General features: G+C 48.9%; 1 protein-coding gene across 1 annotated transcript; it reads right to left on the bottom strand.

Annotated features, from left to right (window-relative positions):
* Positions 1-826: 826 nt before the first annotated feature.
* On the bottom strand, positions 827-21,914 carry TMCO4 (transmembrane and coiled-coil domains 4). The gene is made up of 14 exons (XM_053281253.1): positions 21,777-21,914; positions 14,860-15,047; positions 14,297-14,471; positions 13,465-13,492; positions 13,060-13,192; positions 12,224-12,321; positions 11,992-12,135; positions 9,969-10,088; positions 8,213-8,377; positions 7,622-7,758; positions 6,959-7,043; positions 3,311-3,428; positions 3,037-3,154; positions 827-2,627 (listed from the first exon to the last, which is right to left on the bottom strand). Exons 2-14 carry the CDS (start codon positions 15,033-15,035, stop codon positions 2,205-2,207), a joined length of 1,920 nt encoding a protein of 639 aa, XP_053137228.1. The 5' UTR covers positions 15,036-15,047; positions 21,777-21,914; the 3' UTR covers positions 827-2,204.
* Between the last annotated feature and the right edge of the window lie 448 nt (positions 21,915-22,362).

Below are 22,362 nucleotides of genomic sequence, written 5' to 3'. Positions count from 1 at the left end.
ACTGCTCAGCATCTGTGCATGAGCCATCTGGGGTGGTCACTACCATTGTTGGTGGGGGGGGAGGTCTACAGGCCTAGTGATTACAGGCGAGAGTATTGTAAGACGTCTGTTCCGTGCACACCACTACACCCACCCAGTTACCAACTCTTGAATCTTGCTCTTTCTCCAAGGGAAAAAAAATGTGGAATTTTATTCCGACATAGGAACACAGGAAGCTGCCATATACCGAGTCAGACCATTGGTCTATCTAGCTCAGTATTGTCTTCACAGACTGGCAGCGGCTTCTCCAAGGTTGCAGGCAGGAATCTTTCTTGGCCCTATCTTGGAGATGCTGCCAGGGAGGGAACTTGGAACCTCAGATGCTCTTCCCAGAGCGGCTCCATCCCCTAAGAAGGGGAATCTCTTCCAGGGCTCACAGTTCTAGTCTCCCATTCATATGCAACCAGGGCAGACCCTGCTTAGCTAAGGGGACAAGTCATGCTTGCTACCACAAGGCAATAGCATAAGGGTAGACTTGAGGAAGTTGATTGGATCAAGGCCTGGAGTGTGAGTATTTTGACCCAGGCCAGAGTTTGCTAGCAACGGATGCTGGGATTTGGGGGGACGAGACTGCCGGAAGTGGAAGGGGGGTAGAATCCTGGGGAAATTCTGGCTGCAGTGCAGAAGAGACGACAGAGATTTTGCTTCTGGCTGAACATGGGAAACTAGTCCTTTCTTCGCTCCTTCTCCAGCAGAAAGCCCACCCTGTTCCTAATTGCAGGCATGTCTAAATCCCAGCCTTCTGCATAAGAGCCCGAGGGCGAGTTTAAGACCCAAACTGCAGACAATTAATACAATTGCTTTATTTCCCAGCAGGCACACCCACACATCTCTCCTGCAAATCCTCTTAATGCCCAACCTTTCAGTGTTCCTGACAAAATAAATATTTTTCTTAAACAGTAGCGGACCGGAAGCCCACCTTCCGCTCGCAGTTCACAGAAACTGGAATTGCTTTTAACAAAGCTTCACAGGAATCCTGCCCAAGCTGCCATGGTCCCGCCTTGCATTCCAGGTAGACCCGAAGGATGAAATGACAACAAGTGGGTTGCAAATGGAAATTGGGTCCAATGGCAAGGCTAGATCTGCCATACGGGGGGCTGGGGAAACAGAGTTCTGATTGGAGGTCTAGCTACGAGATCTACCGATGGATCGGAATCAAGTTCTGGATCAGGACTACAGGACTTTCCTTAGTACGCAAGGATACTTCACATGCATTATTTGGTTTGGCCCCATAAGCCAAGCAAAGCTTTGTTGCATTTTATATCCCACCTTTCTGCCACGTACAGAACCCTGTGAATTTGTAAATAAATAGGGGTGTGTCTTTTTCGGTTACACAGACCTTGTTAAGTCTCCTGCAAGCTCTCTCCCTTCTCACTCTGAACTTAAATCTTAGGAACTCTTTGCCACAAGAGTTCTTAGGAAATCTTAGGAACTCTTTGCCACAAGATATGGCGATGGGTAATAGATCTGTGAGTGTGGGGAGAGCACACACTTTGCATGCAGAAGCTCCCAGGTTCCCTCTCCAGTTCAAAGAGGCCCCTGACCCTCAAGAGGGTCTGCCCGTCAGGGTAGGCTACACTGAACTAGATGGGCCAATGATCTGACCCTGTCTGCCAGCCAGAGCAGACAGCCCTAGGCTACATACACTGACATAAAACAGTCAATATGTTAGTTAGGTAACTAACAGTTCTGAAAAACTGACAGTATAGAACAGAACCTCCATATTCGGAAGCAGGATACCCTTCTCCCCTCTCTGTTTATATCAGAACTTAAGGGGAAATCAACTGAGGAAATCACATAAGAAGGAATTAATGCAATATACAAGTAACTTAGACGGCCTTTTTAAAGGCCCAGATATGCTCATGGAGGAAGAACAGTAGTTACTAACTGCTGGCTTCCAGGACTAGCATCTCCTATTAACAGAAGCCACAGAAAAGAATAAAAGGGACGGGCACCTCCGTCATGCTCGCGAGATTTTCAGTGGTACCCAATTCATGGTTTTGTGGGGGGAGAAATACTTTTTTTACAAAAATAAGTCCTTTGGCCCAATCCTGCACGATCGGTCTCGCCACCATCAAGCACTAAGAGGCGCCAGCCCCGTGGGAGATTTATGGCAGACTCTGTGCAAGTACTACAACCACCATCATGCCCTGCCACCTCGTGCATTATCGGACGGTTGGAGAAAGAGGGCTTGCAGAGCGGTCGCAGTGGCCAGTTATTCCTGAGGAGCTGGTGGGGAAGGGGTCTTCCAAGCCAGGAAGTTGTGGGTCCCTTTCGGCATCGAGGAGACTGCTCGGCTCAGAATCTGCCCCCTCTGGAGGTTCCCTTGGGCACGATCCGCGGCTGGGCACTGGCTCCCATGACCAGCAGTCATCACTGCCGCCGTCATGGCTGCCACTTTCTCCTCCTCCCAGCAGGTTTTGCTCTTCCCGAGTGTCTACACATGGGGCCTCCTCCTGGCTTTCCTTGGGCTCAGCGGAGAGGAGGGTGAGATCTCCCCTCTCTTCCAGACGGCACTGCTTGGTTTTGAGGCCCACGGCCTTCAGGATCGTGTCCATCTGCTTCATGTAGTCCAGGTGGCCGCTGACCTGCAGGGGACCACAAAGATTTCTGTCAGGAACGAGGCTATTGAGGCGAGTGTATGAGTCCGAGAAGGCAGGCAGGGTTCCTGGTATAGTGGCCCTTGATTGCTCTATGTCTGGACTGCCCTGGAGAGGAACACAGGAAGCTGCCACATACGGAGTCAGACCCTGGGTCCATCCAGCTCAGGATTGTCTACACGGGCAGACAGCAGCTCCTCCAAGGTTGCAGGCAGGAGTCTCTCTCAGCCTTATCTTGGAGATGCTGCCAGGGAGGGGACTGGGGACCTTCTGGATGCAATCAGGTAGGTGTTCTTCCCAGAGTAGCTCTATCCCCAAAGGGAACTATCTTATAGTGATCACATCACATGCAGTCTCCCGTCCCTGCTGTCCCTGTGGAGGGGAAAGAGCTACTTACGACAGAGGAGAGATCCACGTTGATCATCCTCCGGTCGTCCAGGTCAACTGGCTGAAGTCCGGCAACGTGGAGTTGGACGGAGGACGTCCGGTACACAAAGCCCAGCAGCCAGTCTCCCCTGGGAGAAGGAACCAAGAACACGAATCAGCCCACTCTCGTGGCCCAAGGCAGAGACAGCCGAAGACACCTCAAAGGTGGAAAGAAGGAACCAAAAGGTCTTCCGAAACCAATCCTTCAGTCCCAAGTCACACCAAGCCTCTGGGAGAGTACAGACCTACAGTAGCCGTTGATGATCTTGCCCGAAACGACCTTGGTAAACGGTTTCCAGTGCTTGGCTTCTCCTTCCACGGGTGCCCCCAACAGAACCACATCTTCAATGATCCCTTTGCAATCTGAAAAGAGAGGTGCCCCCCCCCCCCCAACAAGAAGGTCAAGAGATTTTGGAAGAAGAACATATTTTACCGAGATGTACATACAGGGGAGTTGCCCATTATTCCCGGGGAAAACGTCTTTGCGCTATTGTAGCGTGGGTTGCTAGACATGCAAATAGGTCTGAGATGATGACAGGAAATGGTACTCCGGCTCCGGATGCCACAAAAGTGCCATAAAGCAGCAAAATTTTTGAAGGCTAGCTGAACTGGGTTCAGGCTGTTTAAGAATCACTACCCTCAATAGCCCACGGGGAAAAGAAACTTTGCCTTCAAGCACAGTGGAAGCAATGCCAATTTAATCACCCACCTTCTCCATTAGGTTTTTATACCCGTAGCTCAGCTAGCAATGCCTCAAGTGCATGGCGAAAAATCCTTGAAAAAGGGTTGCAAATAATACAAGAGCCCTGTGTCCCCGACCCTAGGATTCTTGCAGTTTGCAGGCTGGGGAATAGTAGCTCAAAGGGAGATTCCCGAGGATGCGTTTAGAAGAGGAACAGGAGGCGAAGGGAAAGAGGAGCGGGCTTCATTTTTTATTCTCAAAGATCCAATTTGGGCCGATAGATTAGGACACTAATCTAGCACGCTCTGGAGAAGTGGGAGAGGGGGAGAGGAGGCCATTTCCGTTGCTGGAAAGGAATTTATAAGCTGGGAGCATCCAATTTAGACCCAGCAGGATTCCTTATTACTGCCCGAACTTCAGACAGGAGGAAATTCCTCGCGGCCTTAGCGAGGTCCCAAGGTTTCCTAGCAACAGCATCCTCCTTCTGGACTGTGTGCAGCAAGGGTCCACGCATCCAAAGCGGGAGCAAGGGGGCAGCAGAAGTTGGCGCGAGGGCTGCAAGTTAATTTGTATCCCCCCCCACCCCTCCGAGAGTTGAAACCTATTTTTTCCCCTCCCCTAAATTAAGCGCACAGGGGAGCCTTTTATTAACTGCCGACATCGTTGCTTGTCGCGTGCAGAGAGAGCCTTCTCAGACGGTGCACTTTTCTAATTACTAATAGAGAGAGTGTGCGGGTAGGTTTCTGGAATCTTACCATTTGCGGCACCAAATCTTTTTGACAGGTCTTAAGGGCACGTTGCAGCTCAGTAACAGAGCCCCTGCTTGGAAGAAGACGACCCCAGGTTCAGTCTCTGGCAACATCTCCAGGTAGGGCCGAGAGACTCCTGTCGAGTAGACCAGGCCTGCTCAACTTCGCCCCTGCCCCCAGCTGTTTTGGGACTGATTGAGTGATAGATTAAGTGCCTTCTAGTCGGTGTCGACTCTGAGCGACCCCGTCGAAAGATTCTCTCCAAGATGATCTGTCTTCCACTTCTCTCAGTGGTGCCTTCATTGCTGTCGTGACTGAGTGCATCCACCTTGCTGCTGCTGGTCGTCCTCTTCTCTTTCATAGGAACATAGGATGCTGCCATATCCTGAGTCAGACCCTTGGTCCATCTAGCTCAGTATTGTCTTCTCTGACTGGCAGCGGCTTCTCCAAGATTGCAGGCAAGAATCTCAGCGTTATCTTGGAGATGCTGCCAGGGAGGGAACTTGGAACCTCAATGCTCTTCCTAGAGCGGCTCCATCCCCTAAGTGGGGGAATATCTTCCAGTGCTCACACTTCTAGTCTCCCATTCATATGCAGCCAGGGCAGACCCTGCTTAGCTAAGGGGACCGGTCATGCCTGCTACCACAAGACCAGCTCTCCTCTACCAGCCCTTCCTTCAACATTTCCCAACATTATGGACTTCTCAAGGGAGCTAGGCTTTTGCATAATGTATCCAAAGTATGATCGTTTGAGCCTGCTCATTTTTGGACAACAGCTCCCATAATCTTCAGCCACAGTGGCCCATAGCCAGGGATTACAGGAGTTGTAGGCCAACATTGACAGGTGGGGCCAAAGTTGAGCAGCCCTGGTGTAGACCATACTGGACTAGACGGACCAAGGGGCAGGCAGATTCATCTGGCTGCCTCCTCCTAACCTGAAGGACAGAAAGCTGTGGGAAATCTCACACCGGACCCATTTTAGGGCGAAATTCCACATAGGACTAGGGCCGGTGCGTTGCTGGTAAGAAAGAGGAGGCCGAATGATCATGCAGGAGGAAGTCATCAAGCTAAAGTACTCCAAAGCACCACACTGTGATCTGAACAAAGCAGCCAAGACTCTTGGCCGAGAGTCCCTCGTTCTGTTAATTGGTACAAATTGTCCCAGTGCAGGCGTCTGTGGTTATGAGGAGGCGAACAGCCTTCTTGCTAATGACTCAGTTGTATAATTTTCTCCCTGCAAGTCATCGTGACGGCTTGGTTCTTTTTGGTCACCGGGACCAAGGAAAGGGAGCTATTAATACCGGAGACCGCAGCTCGTCACGTTGATAGGGAGCACCAGTGGAAAGCCGGCGGAGGACGGAGACTCTCGTGAAAAGGGACGGCGTGTCTACGGAAGCGGAGATGGAGAGCTTGAGGGGATTTTAGTATCGGCTGCTGCGAAGATAGTTCTGTGGGAGGCTTGGCAGGGAGGCTCAGCCAGGAGGTTCGCCAGGCTGACGTCACGGCCCTTTCAAAGGAGGGCTGCAGCTTGGTAAATAACCGGAAGCTGCTGCTTATGTATTTTGAGCAAAGTGCAACAGACCCAGGACAGCAAGCATGCCGAGATCCGGCAGGCATGCAACACAATGGGCGAAATGTGGGTCTCCGGGAATCTGAGGTGGTTTTCCCCATCATGGCAAGCATCTAGGCCTCAAGGAAGCGAAGATGTCTTGGTGGTTTCGAGTGTAACGCCTGCCAAAATCCTGCCAAGAGACAGCTTCCAACAGGGTGGCTGGGTCAATCTGCTAGGGGGAACAAATATAATCCTGTGGATTCTGGAAGCTGCCATCTGCTGAGCCCAGCCATTGGTCCCTCTAGCTCAGCACTGTCTGCACGGACTGGCAGCAGGAGGTCTTTCCTAGCCCGACCTGGAGATGCTGCCAGGGATTGAACCTGGGGTCTTCTGCAGGCAAAGTACTGTATTTACTGGAATCCAAATTTAGGTGTGTGTCCCCCCCAGTTCTTTGATGTTAAAAATTGGGGGTTCATCTTAAATCCAGAGACCTCTTCCTTTAGGGCAAATACAGATATAACCTGCATTTTTAAAAAGGAAGTTATCTTACATTCAGAGTTGCTTTCTATTCAGGTAAATATGGGTAGATACTCGATTACGGAGCGCCAACCCTTTCCCAAATAACAGGGATTTATTAGGAACAGGTGTCTGTCCCTGGTCCCTACACAACTAGCTTATTCTGAGCCAGACTCTTGGTCCATCCCGCTCAGTATTGTCAACACTGACTGGCAGCGGCCTCTTCAAGATTTCAGGCAAGAGTCTTTCCCAACCTTATCTGGAGAGGCTGCCAGGGATGGAAACTGGGACCTTCAGCAGGCAAAGCAGATGTTCTTCCCCTGAGCTATGACCAGTACAAGGATATAAAAACAAAACAAACCACAATTGAGAAACCCAGTTCTCTTCCTACAGACCTTCTTCCTTGGCCATTTCCTGGAGGCAGAAGTAGATGACCCTGGCACCAAGACTAAATCCAACCAGCGTAACAGGCCGTTTGCCCTGGAGAGGGGGAAAAGGAACACACACAGGCACACATACACACACTTAGCATCCTGGACATCGCAGACTTTTCTTTTTGGAAGACCACATTAAGGACTAGAAACTTGAGGCTGTGTTGCACACTTATCGCCCAAATGGAGATGCTGGCTGCTATGTCTTGCCAGGGAAAGGCCTGGGCAGTGGGTGGAGCCAGGGGAGGAGCTATAATTGGCCGGATGTGTTCAAAGAACCCAGCCGCCCCGCTTGTGGGGGCCGCCTGACTCTCCCGGAGCTCTGGCCAGCCTAATTCCCACCCTCTTCTAGCTACATGCCTGAGTGGAGCTGAGCAGCAAAGGCTGCGTCAACCAAGCATCGGGGTCAATTCCCTCGGGGGCACATGAGACAGCTGAAAGGGTGTGCACGGGGGCGCTGGCAGGATATCGCATCCATCTAAGTAGGGTGTGTGGCCATTGGGGGTGTGGGTGGCTAGGCGGGGGCTGTCATGGAGAGCACCCGCCCTTCCAAATCTGCGACCACGCCACTGGTCCAAGGTCCAGACCTCCCCGTCTGTCTCAAACGGCCCTTTCTTTGCCTCCTACCTGTTGCCGCTTGAGCAGAATCTGCGCCAAGTGCTTCCCGACTTCGGCCGAGCGATGAAGACACACACCCCAGGGGTTATCGATCACGCTGGCGACTGTGAGCAGTGAAGCAGGCCAGGTCAGGGCGGTGACGATCCCTGCCACAGAGCCAAGGCAAGAGATTGTGAGGATTAGCACAGGGGAGTTCAGGTCGCCGGGGGCAGGGGAGGAGAGCTGGTCTTGGGGTAGCAAGCACGACTTGTCCCCTTAGCTAAGCAGGGTCCACCCTGGTTGCATACAAAAGGGAGACTAGAAGTGTGAGCACTGGAAGAGATTCCCCTCAGGGGATGATGGAGCCGCTCCTGGAAGAGCAGAAGGTTCCAAGTCCCCTCCCTGGCAGCATCTCCAACGAGATAGGGCTGGGAGAGAGACTCCTGCCTGCAACCTTGGAGGAGCTGCTGCCAGTCTGTGACGACAATACTGATCTAGATGGACCAAGGGTCTGACTCAGTCTATGGCAGCTTCCGATGTTTCTATGTTCCTAGGTAGACAGGAGTACAGGAGGCGGCCCCCCACTCCACACCTTGCGCCCTCCTAAAAGTGGAAACTCACCCGACAATACCGTGTACTTCAGGGCCTCCTGGGCCACCACATTCACCAGCCCGTTCAGCAAGGCGTCGAGGGTGTTTCCAAGCTCCACCAGGTACTTGGACTCCCAGGCTAAGCAGTACTGCTCTTTCGACTGCAGCAGGCTATTCCACGGGGCCGTGAAACTCCCTACGAGAAAGAGTGGCAGTGAGCAGGAGAGATGGAGACACGGTTTGCAGGGTTCCCAGAGAGTCTGTTGCTGCGGTCACAGAGATGGAGCGAGAAAGGCGTTTTCGTTTGGATCGGACCTATGCAGAGAACGGCGCATTTTGCTGCCGCGGATGGAGCTTGGTAGGGCAGGGCTGGGAGAGACCCTGTTGACACCTTGGAGAGCTGCTGCCAGTCAGTGGAGACAATGCTGAGTTAGGAGGACCAAAGGTATAAGGTCATAATGTCCCTATGTCTACGTCCACTTAAACCGACAGCCATCACCCTTATGTTCCTGTACTGAGCAGAGGGCTGAAGAGGTTCCAAGGTCCCTTCCTGCTCTAAAATTCTGTACCATGTGGCAGTGAGTTCCACAAACTAGTTATGTGCTGCATGATAAAGTATTTATCCTTGTCTGTCCTGAATCTCCATTTATGGTGACCCCAAGTTTTACTTCTGCGAGGAGCAAACACACGAAGCAAGGTTTTTTAAAATGTCTGTCTCGTGCCCCCCGAAGTCGCCTTTTCTGACTCTTCAGAATCTTTTTTTTTTTTGCAGAACTCCCTTATGCTTATGGCACAGATCCATTTAATCAGTGTGTACGGCAGCGACTCCCGTAGTGCTCTAATTTGGAAGACACGTTGAACTTTGTCCTGCAGTGACGATTTATTGTTAATTTATTTATTTTATTGTTTGTTTGTTTGTTTGTTTATATTTATTTACTTATTTATTTTATTGTTAAATTTGTATACCGCCTTTCATTAAAAACAAGTGAATCAAGGCGGTTCAATTCAGCACTGCAAACAGTTCACAACCCCGCTCTGAAACTACTACTACTCAGGTTCGGCCTGGTGGCACATCAGCAGATGGCATCAAACCAAGCAACCAGTGAGCTGATTCAGAGCCCAACTAGAGAAGAAAGTGCCAGCACTGTCACTTTTTACCTGGAAGGTTCTGCATTAAAAAAAAAAAAAAAAACCACCCAAACAATGGTGTGAAAATAAAACAGAAGAGCTTGTTAAAACAACAAGAACACACTTGTTTATATAGGGCGAGCAGGTTTAAATGAGCAATGACACACTGATGGCGTCTTTGCCACACGCTGCATTGCAAAAGATGCTCTCGGGTGGGAAGAACTGGATGTCGGCCACCCACTCGGTGTGCAAAAGTCCCTGGTAGCAGCAGATGGAAGGCGCAGCCGAGGAGAACCAGCTGCGTGCAAGGATTTGGGGGAACAGAGTGTGGGACTAAACATATTCAGGACTGTGTGTACTTGATATGATGGAAGACAAATCAAGTTGCATCCAAGAAAGCCCCAGAATCAAGCCAAATATATATACATATATGAGAGAGAAATATTGCTACCCAATGTGCTTTCCCCGGCCATTGGCTGATCTGCTGTGATGTCATGGAAGGTTCATGGACATTTGAACTGCTCAGGGTGATATCACAAAAAATGTTTGCAGAAATTCCAACTGCTCAGGGTAATGTCATGGCATGTTCACAAACATTCTGACTGGTTGAGGCCATAGTGCCCACCAGAGAGATTCTGTTCCGCTTCCCTTGCTCTTACCATATTTGCCCGTAGAAAGCCAACCAGTGATCGCGATGGTGATGTGGAGTTGCTTCCCCTCAGTTAGCGGGAGAAACTCAAACTCTTCAATGGCTCCCACACGCTTCTTCATCTTGTAACCTCAATGAACCAAACAATTTATAATTAACTCTGCTTTTGGATAACTTAAAAACAGGGGGATGCATAGGTCTGAGACATGAGGCAGTTTACTAGGTCAGGCTATTTATTGGGCAAACGTTCGCTTGGACAGAAGCACTCCGTGACGTCGCTTCTATATAAAATAAGGTGACATTTTACCAACTCAAAGCACAAACAAACTTGTGTCAATGCAACAGCAGAGGGAGTGAACTTTTGCTGCAGACACATACACATGGTTCTTCCATCCAGTGGGGCAAATACATTTCAGAGATTCGGGCACCGAGACTGGGGAAATCACCCAGGAAAGAGGATTCAAACCTCCTCCAGACAAAATCAGACACTCCTCCTCAACAGCCGTTTTAAAATAAAAACAGAAGTGTTGGGATATCTGAACTCCTGCGTCTCGTGAAAATTGGCCGCCCGAGACTGCCTTCAAAAGGGCTGGACAAAGTCATGGGAGGAAAATATTTCTATCATTAGCCTTGAAAACTAAATAGAACTTTCGATCCTTTTTATGTCCATGTGTATGTATGTGTACACACACACACACACACACACACACACACAGCCCCCCCCCCACACACACAGCCCACACACAACTGATAAATCATGCATATCATTATTAAGACTGCTGGAATTTTTCCAGACTGATTCACACGTTATGTTCAATGCAGTACAGTCCATAGACAGCACATGCACAGATCTGCATGCATGTACAGTTATTCATACAATGGCCAACGCATGTTCAGGTTCAGTTTTAAAGCCAACGCACGTGCAGCCACTCACTCAAACACAGGGACACGCACACAGACATCTTCACGCACGTATAACGTAAACTCTGGATAAGACTTCTGTCTTCCCTTGCCCGTCTCCAAGACGGACAGTGTCGTCAGTTTGACATCTGTAGAACATGCCAAACATAAAGGCCAAACTAACGACAGCAGATTACAACATTCACATACACGCACACACTTAAAATAAATACCTAAAAAGGTCTATGTCCATGACACTGCGTATATAAAGATAGGGGACAGGGTCATGAGTCTGCTGCAGCTGTTTCCAATTGCATTTCTGTTGACGTGATGGTTGTGGACATAGGATTTCTCTATTTATTTTGCGTTGGCAGGTTGGGGAGTAAGTCGGACAGATAAAGACTCCGGGGAAGCAGCGGAGGGAACGGATCTGGGTTGCCCCCCACTTTTGATGACTAGGACTACCTTGGCTCAGGGTGGGTCAATGTTAGGGTGTCTTGCGAGAGCCTCCAAAGCACACCCACATCTATTAACATTTTAAAAGGAGGAGGGTGTGTGGACTTGAGATCTCTTAAGAGTTAAGGATTAACTCGAGTGCCTGCAGAGACCTTGAGCGAGTGGTCTTTGCTTGCTTCGGGGAGGAGAGCTGGTCTTGTGGCAGTGAGCATGAACTGTCCCCTTGGCTAAGCAGGGCCTGCCCTGGTTTGCATTTGGATGGGTGACTACATGTGAGCGCTGTAAGATATCCCCCGTGGGAGAATGAGACCATCGCTCAGTGGGAGACCACCTGCTTTGCATGCAGAAGGTCCCAGGGTTCACTCCTAGGAGAGACTAGGTAGGAGAGACTCCTGCCTGCAGCCTTGAAGAGCTGCTGCCAGTCAGTGTAGACAATCATGAGCTGGATGGACCAGGGTAGAAGGGAGCTCTGGCCTGCAGAGCAGGGCTTTGTGCAGGGAATGGGTTTTGCCTTCTGAGCCGCCATATTGAATACAGCTCTACTCTCACCACAGTTTAGTACCTGACCTTGAAACCTGGAAAGAAAACCAAAAGCAGGTTCCATAAGGCCGAAGCCTGCCCAGGGGGATCCAGGAAATGGGGGGGCCCGAGGCGAAGCAGCCACTATGGTGTCTTACCGGTGAGACCGGCTCCCGCTGCTCCAAAGAGCGACGCCATGACAGCGATCCCAGCTGTCGAGCCCAGGGCGGCCGCTCCGGCACTTCCGATGACGGTCGCGGCTCCGGCCGCCACCAGAGGGGCGGCGAGGCCTCCCGTCAGACCTAAATGAAGCAAGTCCATTTCAGTCTCTGGCGCAACACGGGAAGAAACAAAGCGGCTACAGAAGTTCCACAGAGAAGGTTCGCTCACCGATCACCGTCCCTCCTCCAATAGTCGCCAAACCGATCAGCAAGTACCGCTTTAGCTTCTTCTTCTTCTCTTTCCTCTTCCGCGATGCCTCCGCCGTTCTGAAGCACACACAGGGATTTTTGAAAACGGTGACGGCTAATGATACTGCTTCTCTCTCCCCACCCCCCCCCAAAACATTCACATTTTCTTTGCAGAGTATCGGGATACAAGCAGCACCCACACGATACGGATTACGACAACGCGTTTCGATTTCCGATGACAAAACCAAAATGGCCGACCTCGAGAACGAAACGAGGCCGAGGCCAATGTAGGTCACTTACCAGGAAGATCTCTCCGACCCAGTTGCAGCTTGCACAATGAAAACAACAAATATTTTAATCCGCGGAGGAAAGTTTACGAGAAGCACAGTAAAGACTCCGAATATCTCATTTAAAAGTATTTGTTGCTGTGAACACCCTCTGTCTCTAAATCAGCAATTAAATTTTTAACAGAGTTAAAAGCCTTTATTTGCAGGTGGGAGGGAAACAGCTGAGGGACATAACATGGGGCTCTCCCAGAATTTAAATTGCTCCCTACACTGCGGAGTTAGAGGTGAATACATGAGGACAGAGAAAGGCCATGCACCCCACCTGGGCTAGAATACAGTATTTTGATTATTAAATATCGACCCCGTTTTTCTGGAGGTGGTAACGGGATATCTAAAAGATAACCCAAGATGTCTCTTTTGTTTGCCCAACAATGCCATGCTTTCACTACCGGTGCAATGTCGTTGCAAAGACCCTAGAACAGACATACACATTTAAACAGTTTAAGAGCCTCTGGGGAAAGTGCCTTACGCAGATTCTTCTTCTTCTTCATCTTTCAAGCATTCAAGAAGTCGTTCCTCCGAGGCCTCCAGCTCAGTCAACGGGATTCTTAAAAGCCAGGTGACGTGAGAGAGGAGCACTCTTGCTCGGGCATCATAGTAGCCTGAAACAGGAAAGTGGGGGTGGGATGTGGAAGATGGCTCTCGCAGAGCGCCACTCTGCATTTGATGAGGCAGCGGGAGACTCCAAAGAGCTGCTGCCAGTCAGTGCAGAAAGGCGGACCAAAGGTCTGACTCGGCAGACAGAAGCTTCAATTTTTTTTTTTTTTTTTTAAAGCACTGCTTCTCTTTTAGTCTGCGTTTTAGTGCATTGTCATGTAGGTAAGTCTACTTGGGATGGGGCAGGGAGGAAACACAGTACAGAAAATCCACTCACCATCTTTGAGGGAAAAGGCCACGAGATCCTACAAAGGAAGAAATAAGGGGGGGAAACATGAAGGAAATATTAAGAGGAAATCCCACAGCAGCATACGCCCCAAGGAAAGGCTCTGGAGCACATGCAGAGTTCTGAACAGAGAGCAGATTTCTCTGTTGAAATAGATTCAGCTTTTGGCAATTTTGGAATTATCTGTCTCTCAAGGATTTTAAGAGGCAAGATCGTGCATTGCAATCTATTTTGGTATTTGGTCCTAATGCTGAGATAATTTCATGTATGTGGGATGTATATATGATTTTATGTAATGGTCTTTTTCATTATTGATACACTTTTAAAAATTTAATACACTGATTCTTTCTGGGTTGTCTAGCTGATTTGTTTAAACCATGGAGTGGGGGAAATCCCTGAAAACAGAAAAGGCGGTTGTCAGAAAAGAGGGCCAGAATTCTCTCCTAAACATGCTAATCTTCTGCTTTGGGGGAAATCTTGGGGCATGGAACAGTAGAACTGTGATGACAGTTGGATTATTCCTAGCCAGAAAGTGGAGGGCTGATGTTACCTTTAACTCCTCAAGGGAGATGAGGGGAACTGATTTGTTAATCAATTTCCTGCACACCAGCTGACTTCTCTCTCTCCACCCAAACATGCAAAACAGCTCTCTCATTCAGCACGGTCTGGTTTTTACTAAGACCTCCTTATCTTATATAAGCTTAAAGTAAAGTTTTGTTACAGTCATGACTTGGGGAGTGGGGGTGGATTCTTCGCAAGCAACTCCGGCGAGAGGGAGGAGCGTTTCACGGTGCGGTCTCAAGCGGCACGGTTCGAAACTCACTTGGGTGATGATGTCAGAGTTGTCTTTCAGGACGGGGTCCTTCAAGAGGATCTGAGCAAAGGTGTCTGTCCCTTCGCCTCCCAAGCCGCCGGCAAAGGCCTGCATCGCAGGCAAGACGCCTTCCGGGAGGTCTAGCCACCGCACCAGGCTCTCGACGAATCCCGTCCGATACGAGCTTCAAAAGTAGCATAAGCAGAGGAATGGAGGCATGTCACCCTTGTTCTTAATACTGCGGCAAGCGAATCATTTGTGGGGGTAAAGGGACCGTGGCAAACACACACTGTGGAACCAGCGGAAGCAATCCACACGCGGCGTGGCGTTTCCAAGAACACAGGAAGCTGCCTTCTACCGAGTCAGACCTTAGGCCCGCCTAGCTCGGTACTGCCTACACTGGCTAGCAGCAGGTCTTCGGGGTTTCAGGCAAGTTGTTCCAAGCCTTATCTAGAGATGCTGCCAGGGAGTGAACCTGGGACCTACGGCATGAAAGCAGATGCTCTGCCACTGGGCTATGGCCCCAGCCCCGGGGAGATAACCTGCATCCCCATCTCTGCACGAGGACTCACCTTTCGGCTTGCTCTGGAAACAGCGATGCCAAGGATACAGCACAAAGAGCGGCGTAGGCAAACTTCCCCGGTTCGCCCAGCTGCCGGCCGACGTGTGCAGACGGCTCCTCCGTTTCCGGCTCTCCTATCGGCCCCCTTCTCCAAGGCCTCCAGCGCTGGTGGTGACCGGCAGCCATCTTCACCGGCCTCTGCAACAGAGGAGAGGAGAGCGGGTCTTATGGTTGCAAGCAGGAATGGTCCCCTTTGCTAAGCAGGGTCACCCTGGTTTGCATTGAAATGGGAGACGACATGTGTGAGCATTGTTAAGATATTCCCCGTAGGGGATGGGGCCGCTCTGGGAAGAGCACCTGCCCGCTTGCATGCAGAAGGTCCCGAGTTCCCTTTAACAGCTAACTTAGATACACATAACCTCCAGTTTCTGTTGTGGTGGGGAAGCACCCCAGAAAGATGGCTGGAGCACCCATTATGATCATCCGCAATCAGCAGTCACCAGGGGTGTTTTAGGGTGCAAACAGAGGGGCGGCCGGTGTCCTATGCAAACCAAGAATGCACTACTCAGAATGCTTAGCAAACAGGGGGTTCCATAGCAGAGGCACTTTGGCAGACAATCAACGTGCAATCAGTCCACTGAAGTTTGACTGACTGATGATTGATGAAGCGCCACTCGTAGCGACGACATAGAGAGATTCTCTCCAGGATGATCTGTCTTCAACTTGGCCTTTAAGGTCTCCCAGTGGTGCCTTCATTGCTGTCGTCATTGAGTCCAGCCACTGAAGTTACCGACTCTGAAAAAAGCCGATGGGGAACATCCACCACTCAGCTCAGTCTACCTTTCCCTTTACTCCCCACAAGACGGCATGGAAAGGATTTGCTTTTTTGCATACAACTGCCTTGGCAGGTAAAGAACTTTGCGCCATTCCTAGAAACTGGAGGATGCAGACCCCCTTCCACTGGTCTATCTCCGACCCGATCATAGGGATTTTTATTGCTCTAGATACTGCCCTTAGGGGGGACTGAAGCCACATTTCATCCCCTCTGCTCACAGGTGCGCACCGCACACCCGTTTCTATGGAAACGGCACATTTCACAAAACACCAGCAGCACAAAGTCCATGCTGGAACAAAATAATAAAAATGAATTACTCCCAGGATGACGGAAAGATGGGGGAAACCGGCCGGATGTTCTTTCCAGCACATGTGAGGCCAACTTCCTTGTGGCTTGGCTAGCTTAGCTTTCGACCTGCATAATTTAGGACTCTGTTGGCACACAAGCTGTAACAGATTTCATGGTGTGGCCTCGTCGAAGCCTTTGGCCACATCTGGGCTAGTTAAAAGGTTGCCGATGGAGAGGAGAGCTGGCTTTCCGGCCTCCTCAAGTGTATCTACCTTCACCTTCACCTGAAGATCAGCAGAAGCTGATTTGGCTTCTATCGATTCTTGCACCGAGAAGGGAATTCGACTAGAAGACCTCCCAAGGTCCCTCTCAGGTCTATGATTGTGCAACACCTGAGATTAATCTACAGCTTTTTTGTTTAATTAACATTTGTAATTAAAAATGGAATATTATATCGCAAATCTCACCGCACACAATATCACGTAATATCCCATACACATTAGCTCCCCAAAAACCAATTTGCAAAGGGAAAGCAGTGGTGGTTTTCTGTTCTTAGGGTCTTCGGTGGAACACAATATCTTTTTGCAGCTAACCTCTTTGTAGTCCACGAGCCGGACCCAAAGATTTGGTCCATCGGTACCAATGGAGAACGAATGCTCATGCTGATTTTTGCTTATGCCTACCCGCCAGAGATGGAAAAGAGGAACTAGGTAGCATTGTTGTGTTTATTTATTTAGTAAGTACATTTGTATACAACCCTACACAAAAAGGTCCCTGGGTAGTTCACAATATAAAACCATTAAAACGTTTAACATAATTAAAACCATTTAAAATACACTAAAAACTCTAAAAACTAAAAACTCTAAAAACCGAAGCTTTAAAACTATACAACTAAAAGCCTAACTAAACGGGTATGTTTTCAGGTCCTTCTTAAAAACATTCAGAGAAGGGGAACCTCTGATTTCACGTAGAGCTTTCTTTGCGTCATCCACCCCTTCTCTATCCCTACCTGCAAATTAGGGTACAATGAAGTTATTTTTGCACAGAGGAAAGTTATTATTACACAGTGGGCCTATGCACTATGGTTTATATAGTACTCCACCTTTCTTCCATGCTGGAAAGAATTTAGGGCACTGTAGGTAGGTATGATGACTCCCATCCATCCACCCAGGAGCTTATGAAACCCACAACTCGTCCTTTCTGGACAGCTGGCCTTGATTTTCCGCCAAACTCCCGAAGGTTTTGTTTTGATTCTTTTTTTACAGCCTCCCCAGTTCTCAAAGCTCTCAATCTTTATTTCTCACTAAGGTCAACAATGCCAAAAGTGTTAAAACAATAATAAAAAAAAATTGGAGGAAAAGCACCACAATCTTCTCTTGGGTTGTGTGCACACCTTCTATGGCACTGAAGCCAAACAGAGAGTGCATTACGCAAGAAAACAGAATTGACTTAAGGCCTTGTTTTGCCTCTATATTGTTCTGCTTCCATAGCAAGCATCGGAAAAATGTTCAGGATATAGGAGCACCCAACCTTTGGCCCGGCACATGTTGACCCATGCTGTTGGTCGTCACAGCAGTTACAAAAAACAAGAATCTTCCTGCACTCACAGCACAATCACAGGGTTATTAAGTTCCTTGTTAAAGCTGGAGTTGGAAATCGGACAAAAGCCAGCTGTGGCGGTCGGGAGGGCGGATGAATGCTCACTGTGATTTTTGACAAGGTCTCCACTGCTAGAGATAAGAGAGAGGCAATAGCATTGCACACACACACACACCCAAAAAACCAGCCTACTATTAAAGGTTATCAGTGTTGGCAGAAGAATGGAAATGTGGAAATTCAAGATGTGGTGACAGCCAACAACCTGGAGAGCTTTAAGAGAGGTTTGGATAACCATGGAGGAGAGGGCTATCAACGGCTACTAGTCGGAGGGCTATAGGCAGGATGCCTCTGAGTGCTAGTTGCAGGGGAGTAACCACAGGGCAGAGGGCAGGCCCCTTTCAACTCCTGCCTGTGGGCCACTGTGTGAAACAGGATGCTGGACTAGATGGGCTTTTGGGAGCCTGATCCAGCAGGGCAATTCTTATGAGAACTGGCAGGAATGTCTTCTAAACATAGCTCCATGGAGTGAGGACCACCATTTGTTCATTGTTACCCTGACCCTTTCCTCGGTGCAAAAATGACTGCAATTTTTTTATGCTAATCGTTTGCGGGAGGATAAGGATAAGGAAGCAGCGATAACACAGAGTAAATTGTATGACCAGCCATGCTATCACCTATCTTACATCTCTAGGGTGGTAGGCGTTGTCAAAAACAACTTATGAGCATTGGTCCCCTGCAATTATAATGATGGCCAAAATGTGTGAGCCGGGCTCATGGACTAAAAAGGAAAATGCTAATATCTACTGCCTCTTATTTGATGACACAACATCATTTTCACAGCCCATCCCTCTGGATTTCTGCTTGTCCTGAAAGCTAAATTCATGTTTGCTACACGTCTGATGGCTGAGGTCCATTTAAAAAAAAAAAAAAATTCCAGGAACTCAAACTGAAGGTACCACTTCACTGGCCCTATCCATCCGTCCAGTGGCTGCACAGAAGACATAGGAACATAGGAAGCTGCCATATACTGAGTCAGACCCTTGGTCCGTCTAGCTCAGTATTGTCTACCCAGACTGGCAGCGGCTTCTCCAAGGTTGCAGGCAGGAATCTCTCTCAGCCCTCTCTTGGAGACGCTGCCAGGGAGGGAACTTGGAACCTAGATGCTCTTCCCAGAGCGGCCCCATCCCGAGGAGAATATCTTACAGTGCTCTCACTTTCAGATGCAACCAGGGCAGATCTTGTTTAGCTAAGGGGACAAGTCATGCTTGCTACCACCAGACCATATTTGTTCACCCAGCCTTTTGATTAGAGTTACAGTTTTTAATGCTTCTAGTGTGGCGTTTTAAATGATTTAATGGTTCTAATTGTAAACCACCCAGAAATGCAAGTTTGGGGCGGTACAGAAATATGTTAAGTAAATAATAAAGAAATATTTGTCACATTGTCTGACCAGCCCTTTTCGTGCTTCTGAGCCGTTTAAAACCTGGACGTGTCGCGTATCCGAGGGCAAGGAACCCGGGGCTGCTCCGAGTTCCTCGGAGGCGTGACTGAATGTTCTAACTGATCTCTACGAGTTTGCCATCTTCATTGGAGGAACGTTGGAAAGCTGCCAGGACACACTACCAAATCTTGCAGAGTTCTGGCTGTCGTCATCCGTTGCAGGCAGGTGCTTTCGGTTCACGTCACCGGGACCTTTGATCTCCTATTTCTTGTATCCCACTAGTATGCTCTGGTATGAGGTTTCGGAATCACTGTGCTAAAGGCAAAGGAACCCAACGAGGATGCAAGCTGGCAACCTTCCTTAGCTGTACCTTTGGCAGCATTTATAAGCCGTACACCAAATGCTCTCAAAATGAACCAGCCATATCCGCACTCCAGCAACCCCGTACAGATACAGACGTCTAACTTGTAGGCCTACACCTTGCTCAACTGGTATTCTTGTTTTTGGCTTGGGAGGCAATTTTTGGGGATGGGGGATCCAGAAGGGCTTCCAGCAAGCAAACATTCTGGGCTATTCGTGTCTTTGCGTTTCTGGAGTGGGCGTTGAATTGGGACCAGAAAGAGGAGAAGAAGTGAAACAGAAATCGGCATTACCAGAAAGAAACATAGCTCCCTAGCTTATCTCTGTTGAGTTGCAAATTGGCACATTAATGTGTTAGATTGGTTAGCTACTATTTGCATTATTCTGAAACCAAAACACCAAGGGGAAATTTGATTAAACCTGTCATTTGAATCAGCCTTTAAAACAGGATTTAAAGTTGCCTTGATTTAAATCAACCTACCCACTACAGAGGTCCATACATTTAGGAACGGATTTTGCACTTCCATATTTTAAATTTCTCCTGTTTCGAGTACAAATCAAATCAGAAAAAGTGATCCGGCAACATCCCTATTTACCATTGCCATCTCCCGCGCAGTATGAGATGATGCCTTTCAGCATCTTCCTATATCGCTGCTGCCCAATATAGGTGTTTCCCATAGCCTGGGAAACATACCAGCGGGGATTCGAACCAGCAACCTCTGGCTTGATAATCAAGTCATTGCAACTAAGAAAAACAGACATATGTATTCTTTTTGATATTCCACTGCAACAACCTTGATTGAACAGCCCTTTTTTTTTTTTTTTTTGGTCTTCTCAAACAGAAAAAAACTTCCCTTTGCTAAACCTCAAGACAATATTCTTTTTTAGTTTGTTATACGTTATTGCTCTGTGTATTGCATTCCTTGATACGCATAGGGTAAAAATAAACACAATTGGCTGCAGAAAACAAACAGGGCAGGGGTGATTTATAAGCCTGTCAGTTTCAGTGGCGACCAGGGAGGCAAAGAAATCTGGAGAGGAACAAGTAGATATCGAGTGAGGCACCATCTCCAACCACATCACAGGAAGCCTGTATCTGTATCTAACTGCAGGTCACAGTGGGCCAACAACATCCCCTGGAATTTTTTCTAACGTCGAAGCTCAGGGTAAACATGCTTAGATAATAAAATCGATAAATGAAAATTTAAAAACCCAGGCACCCAAAAAGGAAAGTTCCCCCTTTCACACTACGTTAGCAGGGGTGGCATTTAAAGCAGGGAAATCACAATGTGTGGACTGACCAGCAAGGCAGGGAAAGTTTCTCCAAATCATTACTGTACGCCACTTTTAAAACGCATCTGTGCAATTTAAGCTTTCCAGCAACGCATAAAAGGGAGGAGGCGGTTGGCTCAGATGCTATTTCTGATGTGAGAAAAGGGAGATTAGAAGTACAAAGCCGCGTGTGCCTATTTTAAACGGCGATGCACTGGCAAAGATGATAGACAGGCCAAGTTTTAATTAGGCTGTTGTACTTAATGCCGGCGATTTGTTTTGTTTTAACCAGGAGCGGCTAAATAAATTTGCAGATTTGCAACCAGCCACCAGTCCTTCACAAGTTCAGCTGCAGGAAGTGAAGTGAGCTGGTCTTGTGGTAGCATGGCTTGTCCCCTTTGCTAAGCAGGGTCCACCCTGGTTTGCATTTGAATGGGAGACTAGAAGTGTGAGCACTGGAAGATCTTCCCCTTTAGGGATGGAGCCGCTCTGGGAAGAGCAGAAGGTTCCAAGTTCCCTCCCTGGCAGCATCTCCAAGAGAGGGCTGAGAGAGAGGCTCCTGCCTGCAACCTTGGAGAAGCCCCTGCCAGTCTGTGAGGACAATCCTGAGCTAGACAGACCAAGGGTCTGACTCAGTATATGGCAGCTTCCTAAGTAGGCTGCCAAGGGGCTCATGGCATGGTGGTGCACTCATAGGGACTAGTAGCATGATCATAAAGTGGGGGTTGCAAAAAAGAGAAGTCACTGTAGCCTCTTGTTGCTCCGTGCACACCATGCATTTGTAGCCTTTGCACCCGTGCAAGCTGCTTGTGCATGCATTTTCACCAGAACAGGGGATGGGGGCTGTTTCCACTCTCCCTACCCCACAAGTACAGAAGAAGCCCCCCCCATGCAATATGCAAATCTAATGCACAGCCCATATCAGCTCCTCTTTCTTATCCCCCCCACATGCCCCCTGCCCCCTCCCATTTTGCAAGAATTGTGGGAGGAAAAGCTTGCAACGCCTCCTTCCCTAATTTCGGCTGGGGTGGGGGAGCAAAACCCCTCCCCCCAGGTCCTAAATATGCAATTAGGGGGCGGCCCCCTCTACACCCCCTTCCTTCCTTCCCGTCCCCGCACGATAAGGGCCCACCTGCCCGTCCTCGAGGGAGAAAGGGGCCGCATCGAGGCTCCGACCGGCCCCCGCCTTGCCTTCACTCTGGGCCGGCTCAGCGCTCACTCCAGTCCGAGGCTCAGAAAAAGGCGACTAGGCCGGCAGCCGCGGGAGGGAGGGAGGGAGGTATTCTGGAAAGGGAGTTGCGGCAGAAGGCCAGCGTAGATCACAGCAGGGGAAGGGACTCGCTGCGCAAACTCCGTAGCGAGTGAAAGAGGAGGTGTAGCTCGGAGTTAGCTGACTTGGGTTGTGGGCGGGAGTAGGAAATATGCAAATAATCTGCATTTCTGGTGCTTACTTTCCCAAAAAAACACATGCATAAATTCATTAAACAAGAAAATCAAAAGAAAATAACCCCCAGGTTGGGGGAAAACCCAACATTTGCAGCAAAACACTTTTTTTTTTTTTTTTTAATGAGGTTTAAGAGAAGAGTAGCCCTCCAGGGGCTTAGAGGACTGGTCTTAGTTCTGGTTTTTATATTTATTTATTTATTTATTAGGTTTTAAAATGTGCACCCCCTGGCTTTCTCTGCAGACTCAAGGCAGCTAAAGGAAATTAAAAAGAA

Source organism: Hemicordylus capensis, chromosome 16, assembly GCF_027244095.1.
Source record: "Hemicordylus capensis ecotype Gifberg chromosome 16, rHemCap1.1.pri, whole genome shotgun sequence".
Taxonomy (NCBI): Eukaryota; Metazoa; Chordata; class Lepidosauria; order Squamata; family Cordylidae; genus Hemicordylus; species Hemicordylus capensis.
The sequence above is the reverse complement of the archived record's forward strand: the minus strand, read 5'-3'. Positions and strand labels throughout refer to the sequence as shown.